General features: G+C 54.9%; 1 protein-coding gene across 1 annotated transcript in view; it reads left to right on the top strand.

Moving 5' to 3' along the window:
• SDK2 (sidekick cell adhesion molecule 2) overlaps nucleotides 1-12,221 on the top strand; it is a 251,364-nt gene that overhangs the window by 164,885 nt on the left and 74,258 nt on the right. The window contains exons 5-8 of the mRNA XM_032429331.1: nucleotides 617-750; nucleotides 7,294-7,405; nucleotides 9,250-9,440; nucleotides 10,806-10,889. Coding sequence (XP_032285222.1) covers nucleotides 617-750; nucleotides 7,294-7,405; nucleotides 9,250-9,440; nucleotides 10,806-10,889 — 521 coding nt within the window. The remainder of the gene's footprint in view (nucleotides 1-616; nucleotides 751-7,293; nucleotides 7,406-9,249; nucleotides 9,441-10,805; nucleotides 10,890-12,221) is intronic.

Genomic DNA, 12,221 nt, shown 5'->3' with positions numbered 1-12,221 from the left:
CCCCCTCAGCCCACAGCCAGTCTCCATCCTTGTTGACCAGCTTCGGGAAGGGAGCACCTGACACCCTGAGAGGGGACTGGGGGACAGAGGAACCCCCGTCATCGGTGTTACAGGCCACCTGTGGCTTTGGAATCAATCCCAACAAACGTAGAATTAGGTTAAGGCATTGATTCTGGAATGATCCTCTTCATTTCTAAATTCATGATCATTGCTCATCATCCGTTCCTCGTTCATTCATTCCATTGAATGGATTTCTTTGGTGTTGGACCCTCCTGGTGAGAGAGGGTCACACTCAGCATCGAAGTTGTGATGTGGGAGAGGACAGAAGGCCGTGGGGGCTCGGACGCCCAGGGCCAGGTGTGGGGTGGGGGCTGGGAAGCTTCAACGGGGACGGTCTCGGACCTATGTGCACATGCTGGGTTTGGGTCTGACCCCAACCCTGGCAGCATGTTGGGATTCTCGGCAAACAGAGCATGCTGAAGTTGAGGCAGTCAGTGGTCCTGGGAGCTGGGCTGGAGGAGGGGCTCCGGGGGCCACCAGCTTCTTGTCCCCGTGCCCATCCTCCGATGCTCAGAGCCCCTGGGCCCCTGTCAGACAGATCCTTTCCTCTTCGCAGAGCCATCACCCTGGAGAACACCCTCGTCATCCTGTCAACGGTGGCTCCCGACGCAGGCCGCTACTACGTGCAGGCTGTTAATGACAAGAACGGGGATAACAAGACCAGCCAGCCCATCACTCTTGCCGTGGAGAGTAAGTAAGCGGCTGGGCCTGGGACGGATGGAGGAGCGCGTCATTAAATCTTGGGAACAGGGCTCCAGGGGGTCATTGGGAAGACGGAGTGGTGGCAGAGGTGGGAGGCTAGAGTAGGGCAGCGGAGGGGCCTCCCAGGAATAGGAGGAGGAGCCCCAGCATTGGGAGTGTGAGGGTAGAAGCAAGGAGGGAGCTGAGTGCTGGACCCCGTTCCCATGACAAAGCTGAGTTCCCGCATCAGGGGAGGGGACGCTGAGCTGGCTGTGAGCAGGGCTGCTGGAGGCCCAGAGACGGCGTGGGATGCGGAAGAGAGTATGCATGTGTGGGTTACGGCCACCTCTGGGGCTCAGGTGCCGACAGGGAGAGCATGCAGGAGATGGGGAGCTTGTTTCAAGAGAACTGCACTCACAGCTTCTACTCAGCTGGTCCATCAAAGCACTACTCAGAGCCAGGCTGTCTCCACTCGTGGGAACACAGGCTCTCCGCCCAGGCTCCTGCCTAAAATTGCCTCTCTGCCCATCCCAGAAACCACCCAGCGCCCTGGAAGAGATGGGCCAAGCTCTCCCCAGTGGCAGAGAACAGATGTTAGCAAATGGAAAGGGGTGGCTCCTTGGGTCTCCTTTGGCAAAGAGGTATTTATTCGTCTAGCCGAGACTGAAGGCAGGTGTCTGATCCCTGATGGAAATGCTGGGACGCCCTCCCTGGCCTGATTCTCGCCAGCCAGCCTGGCCCCCTCCCTCTGCACTCTGTCCCTGGGCGAGAGACGGCGGGTGGGGTTGCTCCGGCAGCCGGCCCAGGCCCGGAAGCCTCGCCGAGTACGTGGTTACCCGAGCTTGCCGTAGCAGCCGAACAACCACGCAAGCTGGGGGGCCAGATGTTCACGTCCCTCCACATCTGTACCACTCCTGCCCCAAAAGCAAGTCTCATTTATCATGCATGGTCGCGTGGGGACACAGCCGCCTGCAGCAGGACATGAGTGTGGGTCTGCATGGGGCCTTCCCTTGTCCTTCCCCTGATCCCTGCCTCTGTCTGCCGGTGTCTGGAAAGCCCAGAACATTCCTCAGCCCTACCGTGTCCATTCCTAGGCCTTCTGAGCACCAGCAGAACCCCTTCCCATATCCCTGGAATTAATCCCCTTCCCCAGCCCCAAGTTCCAGTTGGCCTAGAAAGACACCTGAATGCCCAGAGGAGGGTTCCATTCAGGATACTGACCTATCAGGGTCACAAGGGTGACCTCTGACATTGACCTGGGCCCCCCTATATTCTCCAGTGATCAGATACCTGGAGTCTAATAGAATTCAGTCACTGGGGAAGAGGCAAAGTTCACGGTCTGAGTCAAGGTGACTCAATTTACCCTGGGACCAGGGGTTGGAGCCCCCCACTCTGTGCTCCTCCCCAACACCCAACCTCCTCCTCACGGGCCTTAAGCCAGCAACCCTGCGGGCGGACTGTGGATGTCATTCACTCTCTGCTCCATCTCAGCTCCCCACCCCAACCCTCCATCTGGCCCGAGGGAGGCGGGTAGGACCCTTCCGGACCCCCGTATCTACCCAAGCCTCCTCCGGTTGTCTGTTTCTCCCACCCCATCTCTCCTTGTCTTCTGTTCTCACGCGGCGATTTGTGCTGGATTAAGAGCAGAATCAGCTGATTCTCAGCTAATTTCTCCTCCCACAAGTGATTGCACTTCAAAACCCTGTTCATGTCACTGACACAAAATTCCCCAGCCCGCCTGCCTGCCAGCCAGTTTACCAGGAGCACTTGCCACTTTACCGACCACCAGCTCCAGCCCCCCTCCCTGATCTCAGGGAGGCTGGCCCCTCCCTCTGTTCCCCCCTCCTCTGCCCTCCGGGGCAATTCTATTTCTTAGAGGCCCTGGGGCGGGGAGGTGGGGTGGAGGGATGCCCATGCTCTTCAGAAATACAGAAGTTAAGAACAAAGCCAGTGCCCCCCCTGGAGTTGGGAGCTGACCCCTGCCCAGGGGTCACCCTGATGACCTCACACAGACTGTCAAGCCTGGACTGTGGCCCCACACTCAGGAATGGGGTAATTTACAATTTGCCAGTAGCCTCATTTTTAAAAAAGGAAAAAGCAACAGGAAATCAATTTTATTAACGTATTTTATTTGCCCCAACATATCCAAAACATTACCATTTTCACATACAATCGACAGAAAATATTAATGAGGTACTTTATGCTGGGCTTCTCTTTCCTACTAAGTCTTCGAAATCTCTGTGTATTTTATACTTGGAGCACATCTTTTGGTTGCTCAATTTTCATCTGAAATATGTGATCTGCATTTAGACTTCATCAAATTTACAGCTGGAAAGGTGATGTTGGATACCCGAGTTGTTCTACACATACTTAAAAGTGTTCTAATAACTGATTTGGGGATCTGTTTTTAATTAAATGTAAATTAGATCAAATTAAATCCCATTAAATCAAAGGGGCGCCAGTCACATTTTAAGAGCTCCTAGCCACCTGTGGTTCATGGCCCCCATGTTGGATGCCTGCCCAGGAGAGGGGAGCAGCTTACCTCCCTGCTCCACCCCCCCCACACTTGACCTGTGGCCCAGGTGAGTCACGTGGTCCTTGAGTCTCTGTTTCCTGGTACCTCTGGAAAAAGTGTAGTTGGGAGGATTCGATGAGGTGACCCCAGGAGAATGCATCACAGTGGTGTCCCCTCCTGGTGCCTGTTACCAGAATCACCCCAGGGCAGCAGGATCCAACTTTGTCTCTGTGTGGAGAGCCTCTGTGCTTTCTCAGCCCTGGGTCCTGTCCACGGCAGGCACTCACATGGAAGATAACTCTCCTCCTTGCTCTGCTTTGCATGTGATTTTCTGGCTTGACCTTTGGGCCCCATTCACCCCACTGCCCAGAGCATGAGTCCGATGAGGCAGATGTCCTGCATTCCATCCCCAAGCATGGTCCTCCTCACCCCAGCTGGTCATCCGAAGACCTGGCGAGCAAGGAGCTGCCAGCACAGGGCCCGCAGCAGAGAGCACCTGTCAGCAAGGTGTGTCCTGCTTGGAGCCAAGTCCGTGCCACCCAGGGCCGTCTTGACGTCCCCAGTCCACCCCAAGCTGTCCTTCTCTACCTTCACACCACACCAGAATAGGAGGCTGGTGAGATCAGGGGGAGCCAGGGAACTGGGGGTTAGGGTGGGAGGGACAAGGACCATTGGCTTCTTCACTTCCGGAGACCAGAGACGGGGAGAACTGTGTGAGGCACAGTGTAGTTGGTGGGTCCTGGAAGCTCAGGGAAAGGGGTGTTGGAGAAAGGGGTCCACAGAGCTAAATGTCCGGAGCAATCAAAGAGAATCAGAGTGGAGAAAAGGGGACTTGCAACCAGGAGGTCACGGGTGGCAGGGAAAGGAGAAGGCGTGCATGGGGGCCGGGGGAAAGGGACCAGGGCTGAGGGGGTGCTCAGAGGTAGTTCAGACAACTTCTAGCAGAGCGGACCTCAGCCAAAAGGGAGATTTGTTTCCCTCTGTGCCCGAGCAAGGACTGAGCCAGAGAGATGATCTGGGGAGTGGTTAATGGCGCGTGTTTGCAGCCCCGGAGACCTGATCCCATTCCTGGTTTTGTCCTTCATTAGCGACTGTCACTGGGAAGTAAACTACTTAATGTCTCTGGCTTTCTCATCTATAAATTGTGGATGACAATCATGACCGGCATCCGGTGGCTGGTGGCCATTGTGATGAGGGAGTAAGGTTCAGCAGAGTGCCAGGAAGGGGCCGGATGAGTGGGAACTCTTATGCTCAGTCGGAAGGCCCTGGAGGGTCTGTGGACTCTCACCTTCTGGTGGTCTCTGGGTCCAATCACGTGGTTTGGGCGGGTGGAGGGTGGGAGACAAGGAAGCTGTCCCCGAGCATAGGCAGGTACACCCCAAGGAGGACAGACTATGATTTACTGAGTACTTACTCAGCACCGGGTACTCTGTGCTCACCCCAGACAAGCTTGGCCACCCCCACCGAGGCCCTTCTTCCCGGCATCCATCCCATCAGCTCTAATCCGATAAATGTCTAAGCACTGATCTGAGATCCAGACCGTGCACTCCATGAGGACAGACCCCTACCCGCCTCACTCAGTGGGGAATCCCTGGTACCAGGCACAGTCTGGAAGGGACTGAGCCCTCACCCAGAAAAGATCTGTTGAGCAAGGGGCTGAACTCACAGAACCCTGCGATGCAGTCATTTTTATCCCCATATTGCCCCGGAGAAAATCAAGACCCAGCTGAGACACCCTCTACCCCCCCCCCCCCCCCCCCCCCCCCCCACTGCACCACTGCAGGATGGCTGGGGTGGAGCAAGGTTTTGAACCAGGTCTTCCTGACCCCCCAGCCCTCCATCGCTGGGTCCAGGGGTCCCCAACCATGGCTGGTCCCTACCCTCGAGCCCCAGGGCCGCTGCCAGGACCAAGGCATGACCTCCAGGGTCCCCGGATGGGTGTCAGTCTCCCCTCCACCCAACGAGTTGCCCTGAGGCCCTGGGGTGGCCCTCCTATTTTTAAACTCCGAGGGCTCTGTTTACCTCGCTCCACAGTGGGGCATGTCGCTTGGGCTCTAACTGTCTGTCTCCTCCTCCTGCCCCATTAATCTGGGCCGTGGTACCTGCGCGCCCCGGCATGTAATAAACAACTTAGAGCACACTTTTATGGATTCAGCTATATCAGCAGCTTTCAATCCGATCGCTCTTTATGGCACCTACATGAGGCTTTTATCTTGTTGCAATTATTTTACTTTATATGCTTCCTTTCTTCCTTCTTCATTTTACTTTATTTTTTAAATTTTTTTCACTTTTCTAGCAAAGCCTGAAGTCCAGGCAAGAAAACCTGCCCAGGGCTGAACGGGGTGGCCCAGAGCGGCAGTGGGGCCGTGACATGCTCTCCCCATAAAGGATGTCCTGTCACTGTTCCCCACCGCACGCCCACCCCAGGGCCGTGCAGGTCATTATAGTCGGCTGCCTCCAGAACCTCCTGGGAAGGAGCCAACTGGATGGATTTTTCGTCAGAGAAAAAGCCCTCTGTGGCTCTACTTCCAGGAGCCCTGGAGCAGGTGCATGGAGAATATTGGAGTTTCTGCCAATATCGGGCCTGTGCTGACCCACCAAGAGCCTGGCCACTTCTTAAAGAACTCAAAAAAAATACAAAAGACGAAGCTACTGCCTCTGTTAGAGGAGTTTGGGGTATTGTGTTGATAAAGCCCACTCGTGATATGTTCTCTTGCATTTCAATCACCGATCCTGAACTGGTGCAGGGCTAGCCCTGGTCCATTCGTGCCTTCACCGAACAAATATACGTGAGCCCCTGCTATGTGCAGACGTCTCCCTGGTGCTGGAGAAGGAGGCGTGAGCAAGGCTGTCTCAGCGCGGGCTGCCGTAACAGGCTACCCGACCAGGGGCTTCAGCACAGTGGTGACCTCTCTCGGTTCAGGAAGTCCAAGGTCAAGGGACCAGCATGGTTGGGTTATGCTGAGGCCTCTCTTCCTGCCTTGCAGACAGCCGCCTTCTTGCTGTGTCCTCGCGTGGCAGAGACAGAGTTGTGGTGTCTCTTTCTCTTCTGATCAGGGCACCGGCCCTGTTGGATTAAGGCCCCACCCTTATGACCTCACTTAAGCCGATGACCGACAAAAGACCCCAACTCCAAATAGTCACATGGAGGTTAGGGCTTCAACATACGAATTTGGAGGAGACCTAATTCAGCCCAAGACAAGGATTCGTGAGGTTCCTGCCCCGGGGAATGTATTAGCTTCCTTGGGCTGCTGTAACAAAATCCTACAAACTGGGGGGCTTGTGACGACAGAAATGTACTCTCTAACAGTTTTAGAGGCCAGACGTCTGAAATCGAGGTGTCGGGAGGCCTGTGTGCTCTCTGAAGGCTCTAGGGGATGATCCTTTCTTGCCTCTCAGCTTCTAGTGGTGGCTGGCAATCCTTTGCATTCCTCCTTGCCTTGGAAATACATCACTCCAGGTCTCTGCCTCCGTGCTCACCTGGCCTTCTCCCCTGTATGTCCATGTGTCTGTGTCTCCATTTCACTCCTCTTGTAAGGACATGTCGTATCGGCCTTAGGGCCCACCCGGATACAGAAGGACCTCATCTTGACTTGATCACACCTGCAAAGACCCTATTTCCAAAGCAAGTCACATCCACAGCTGCCGTGGACATGAATTTGGGGGGATTACTATTCAACCCAGTACAGGGAGTTTGCATTCAGGTGGAAGAGGGGGCCAGTGAAGAAGTAAGCTAATAAGATAAATGTGGATGGAGGGAAGGATTTTGAAGGCACGGACAGGACAAGGGACTAAGGGGGAGGGTATGTTATGTGAAAGGAAGGTGGGGAGGGCTCTGGAGGTCTCCAGTGGGCGCTCGCTGGACACTGCAGATGCCCATGACCAGAGGGAGGAGGAGAGGTGAGAGGGACCCCGGGGTCATGCTGCTTGGGTCGGTGCCCCGTGGTCACCTGCCCCACTCCATGAGGACCAAGGTCTCCTGAGTGGAGACAGGATTTCCGCCCTCTGTCTCCAGCTATCCCCTGACCTCTCCCCAGATGTCGGGGGGCCTGCAGACCCCATCGCCCCAACCATCATCATTCCTCCCAAGAACACCAGCGTGGTGGCCGGGACCTCGGAGGTGACCATGGAGTGTGTGGCCAATGCCAGGTGGGTAGCACGTTCCCCCCCCCCCCCGCTCCCCTGCACCTTTAACTCCAGCCAGCGCTCCTGACCTGTGGGCTCCAAGGGGACCAGCCCGAGTTCAGGGAGGTCTGCAAGTGTCACGTGAGGACCCAGGAAAGGAGATGGGGCGTTTACCCTGGAGGAGGGGTGACCCATGGACGGGCTGGCTCGTTCTCTGTGGCCTGAGGGGAGAGACCCGGCCTGGGGGGAGGGGGAAGTTACGGGGCAGCAGATCGCAGCTCAGGGTATCGACGCCTCAGTTATGGCCCTGAGGGCGATCTGGAAGGGGCAGTTTTGGTCCTTGTGTGCAGGCAGCTATGACAGGGATGCAGGGCTGGGAGAGGGCTCGTGTGGGGGCCTTGGCAGGAGGGAAGACCTGGGGTCAGACCCATCTGCAGCCCCTTCCTGGCCACGCACGACCCTCACTTCCCTTACGCAGGAAACAGTTCAGTAATTACCGAGCCTCATCACATGTGGGCGCTGTACTGTACTTCCCGCATGATTTCTGTTCCTCCCACAACTACCCCGAAGCCCAGAGAGGGCAAGCAACCTGCCCAAGGTCACCCAGCGGGCCAACAGCAGGGTGGCAATAGAATAGGCCACCCCCCCGAGGCCCAGGCCCATTGCCATGCTCTGGGCCTCAGTCCCCTCGGCTGTAAAATGGGAATGATTCGAGCACGCACCTCCCCGGTAAGGTGTGTAGGTGGAGTGCTGAACCCACCTCGTAAGTACTCAGGAAAGGTGCTCGCATGTGATGGGTGGGGAGTCAGACCAAGGGCCCCGGGGTCACCTCCTGTTGAAGGGTCCCGGAGAGCAGTCCTGTAGCAGCGTTCCTATGCATGCGCTCCTGGAGACACAGGTTCCCCGTGAGGGTGGGAAAGGCCTTGGTGTGGAGCTCGCTAAGGGCGCGGAGAAGACCTGCAGCCCAGAACCTGCCTAATGGCCCTCGAGCCAGCGTGGCCCACAATACTCGACCACAGGACCCTTTTCCACGGGACCCCTCTGCACACCTTGTGCAGCTGACACAGGCCCCTTGAAGATGCGCCCAGCGCTAAACAGGAGAGCAGGCCAAGGGGAGCCTGGGTGGCTCAGTCGGATAAGCGTCCAGTTAAGCCTCCAGCTCTCGGTTTCGGCTCAGGTTGTGATCTCAGGGTCGTGAGATCGACGCCTGCATTGGGCTTCACACTCAGTGCAGAGTCTGCTGGAGATTCTCCCTCTCCTCTGCCCGCCCCCCACCCCTTGCTCGTGCTCACGCATGAGTGCTCTCTCTCTCTCTCTCTCTCTCTCAAATAAATAAATCTTTTAAAAATATAAAACTAAAATGAACAGGAGAGCAGGCCAAACCCAGTCTCGGGGTCTTGAGGGGCCGGGGTCGGTGATGGGGGTGGCGACTCACCCTCTGAGTTGGGGGGCAGGTATGTCCATCTGCCTGCCTTTCCCTCTTCAGACCTTGGGTGTTCGTCTCGCGCTCCTCCTCGTCATGTCGCCGCGCCTGAAACGCTGTGCTGCCCGCTGGCTCCCGTTCGGACGGGGCGCTGCGCCAGGCGGCGGAAGAGCGAGACGCAGGGCTCCGGCAGCTCCTGGCCTCGGGGGCCCCGCGCACCAAGTTAGTGCCGGCCTGGCCTCCAGGTGCCTCCCCTGCATTAGAGCTGGATCCAGCCACGGCACAAGCCCCCGGGGGGCACAGCTCTCCCATTTTGTAGACGAGGAAACCGAGGTCGGGAGTGCTGCACCTCGAAGAGGCGGGGGCTGAGGCCCTGGCCTGCGCTCCCTCCCACCCCTGTCCTGGGCCCCTGTGGCTGAGAGCCCGCTTCGCTCTCGCCCTCCAGGCCCCTGATCAAGCTGCACATCATTTGGAAGAAAGATGGGGTGCCGCTGTCGGGCGGCATCAGCGACTACAACCGGCGGCTGACCGTCCCCAGCCCCACGGGCAGCGACGCCGGCTACTATGAGTGCGAGGCTGTCCTGCGCAGCAGTAGCGTCCCCTCCGTCGTCCGAGGAGCCTACTTGTCTGTGCTGGGTGAGATGGGGCAGGGCTGCTGGGGGTCCCCGCCCAGGGGGAAGGGGCCGTAGGGCTGGGGTCTTCTTTTTTTTTTTTAATTTTTTTAATTTTTAATTTATTTTTAATTTTATTTTATTATGTTATGTTAGTCACCATACATTACATCATTAGTTTTTGATGTAGGGTTCCATGATTCATTGCATATAACACCCAGTGCTCCATGCAACACGTGCCCTCTTTAATCCCCATCACCAGGCTAACCCATCCCCCCATCCCCTCCCCTCTAGAACCCTCAGCTTGTTTCTCAGAGTCCATAGTCTGTCATGGTTCGTCTCCCCCTCCGATTTCCCCCCTTCATTTTTCTCTTCCTACTATCTTCTTCTTCTTTTTTTTTTTTTTAACATAAAATGTATTACTTGTTTCAGAGGTACAGATCTGTGATTCAACAGTCTTGCACAATTCACAGCGCTCACCATAGCACATACCCTCCCCAGTGTCTATCACCCAGCCACCCCATCCTTCCCACCCCCCACCACTCCAGCAACCCTCAGTTTGTTTCCTGAGATTAAGTCTCCTATGGTTTGTCTCCCTCTCTGGTTTCATCTTGTTTCATTTTTTCCTCCCTTCCCCTATGATCCTGTCTTGTTTCTCAAATTCCTCATATCATTGAGATCGTATGATACTTGTCTTTCTCTGATTGACTTATTTTGCTTAGCATAACATCCTCCAGTTCCATCCACATCATTGCAAATGGCAAGATTTCCTTCCTTTTGATGGCTGCATAATATTCCATTGTATATATATACACCACATCTTCTTTATCCATTCATCTGTCGATGGACATCTTGGCTCTTTCCACAGTTTGGCTATTGTGGACATTGCTGCTATAAACATCGGGGTGCACGTGCCCCTTCGGATCCCTACATTTGTATCTTTGGGTAAATACCTAGTAGTACAATTGCTTGGTTGTAGGGTAGCTCTATTTTCAACTTTTTGAGGAACCTCCACACTATTTTCCAGAGTGGCTGCACCAGCTTACATTCCCACCAACAGTGTAGGAGGGTTCCCCTTTCTCCGCATCCTCACCAACATCTGTCGTTTCCTGACTTGTTAATTTTAGCCATTCTGACTGGTGTGAGGTGGTATCCCATTGTGGTTTTAATTTGGATTTCCCTGATGCCGAGTGATGTTGAGCACTTTTTCATGTGTCTGTTGGCCATTTGGATGTCGTCTGTTCATGTCTTCTGCCCATTTCTTGATTGGATTACTTGTTCTTTGGGTGTTGAGTTTGATGGGCTGGGGCCTTCTTAAGGGTGACCCGAGCAGTGGTTGTATCAAGAGGAGCATGGCGCTGAGCCCCTCCCCTGGTCCTTCCTCCTGCAGAACCGCCTCAGTTTGTCAAGGAGCCAGAGAGACACATCACAGCAGAGATGGAGAAAGTGGTGGACATTCCCTGTCGGGCCAAAGGTAACACAGTGGCGGGGTCAAAGGGGAACAAGGACCCCCCGCCCCAGACCTCTAGCCCTTCCTGTCCCTGTCACAAACTTTTCTAAATTCCACTTCCTTCTCCAGGGAGCATCACTGAGCAGGGAGCCAGTCTGGCAGTGAGCAGAAACCCCAGGAAACAAACAGGCCAAATTACCATAATCTCAGGACTGGAAATCAACCCATGTTACCATAACTCGAGAGTTACAAATGAATCCAAATTACCGTAATTTCAGGATAGGTGACAGACTGAAATTGCCCATAATTTGGGAGTTGTAGACAATGCCAAATTACCGTAATGCCAGAACTGCTAGAACTTGGGTACATCTCGCCTGAGATGGATCTCATGAGCTCCGCCTGGTTTCTGGGTCATTTTGCTCCATTTCCTCCCCTACTCTCTCTGCTTAACCCCCCTTTGTCAGAATTCCTGAAGAATTTCCTCTTTCCCCACCCCCAGCCTCCCTCTTTCTGGCCCAGCTGAGCTACAGGACAGCCTGAAACCGGGGTGAAGTCTGGGGTGATCGCATGGGAGGTAGAGAGCATGCACCATGGCCCGTGGTCTGATTGTGAGCAAAGGGGCAGAATATAGCTCAGGCAGGAGGAGGGTGTCCATGGAGGGCGTGAGTAAGGACTCCCCTTCTGAGACCACACAAAGGGAAGGGAAAGCTCCATTCATTCACCCAACAACTGTTTTTTGGAGGCTTTACCAATGTGCCGATACTCCTCTTGGGCTAGGGAGGTGTAGACTGAACCAAACAGCCAAAGCCTTGCTGTTACAAAACTTACATTCTTTTTTTAAAAAAACATTTTATTTTATTTGACAGAGTGAGCACAAGCAGGGGGAGCAGCAGAGGGAGAGGGAGAAGCAGGCTCTCCACTGAGCAGGGAGCCCGATACAGGGCTGGATCCCAGGACCCTGGGATCATGACCTGAGCCAAAGGCAGCTGCTTAACGACTGAGCCACCCAGGCAACCCCAAAACTTACATTCTTAAGAGGAAGGCAGACGAACCAATAAACAAAGATACCTTATTTCATTTCATCGAAAATGGGTTGTGAGATGCCCCATGATTTTATGTGCCACTAAGAAAGAAAAAAGACTGTCAATGAAATTATGACATGCTTTCGATAGTAAGACATGTCCTGATCACAGAGGTGTTACGTGGAAGAGTGTGCCCCGTGGAATAGTGAAATACAGTGTCCTAGAATGTCAGCGTGGAGAAGGGCTGGGAAGGAGAAGGGAGAAGCGAGCAGGCTTAGGGGGCTTGGAGCGACGGGGGGCTCTTTTGAACAGAGAGCAGGAGCTCCTCTGGGGA

Source organism: Phoca vitulina, unplaced genomic scaffold (assembly GCF_004348235.1).
Source record: "Phoca vitulina isolate PV1807 unplaced genomic scaffold, GSC_HSeal_1.0 scaffold41, whole genome shotgun sequence".
Taxonomy (NCBI): domain Eukaryota; kingdom Metazoa; phylum Chordata; class Mammalia; order Carnivora; family Phocidae; genus Phoca; species Phoca vitulina.
This window is presented reverse-complemented; position numbering and strand designations above follow the sequence as displayed.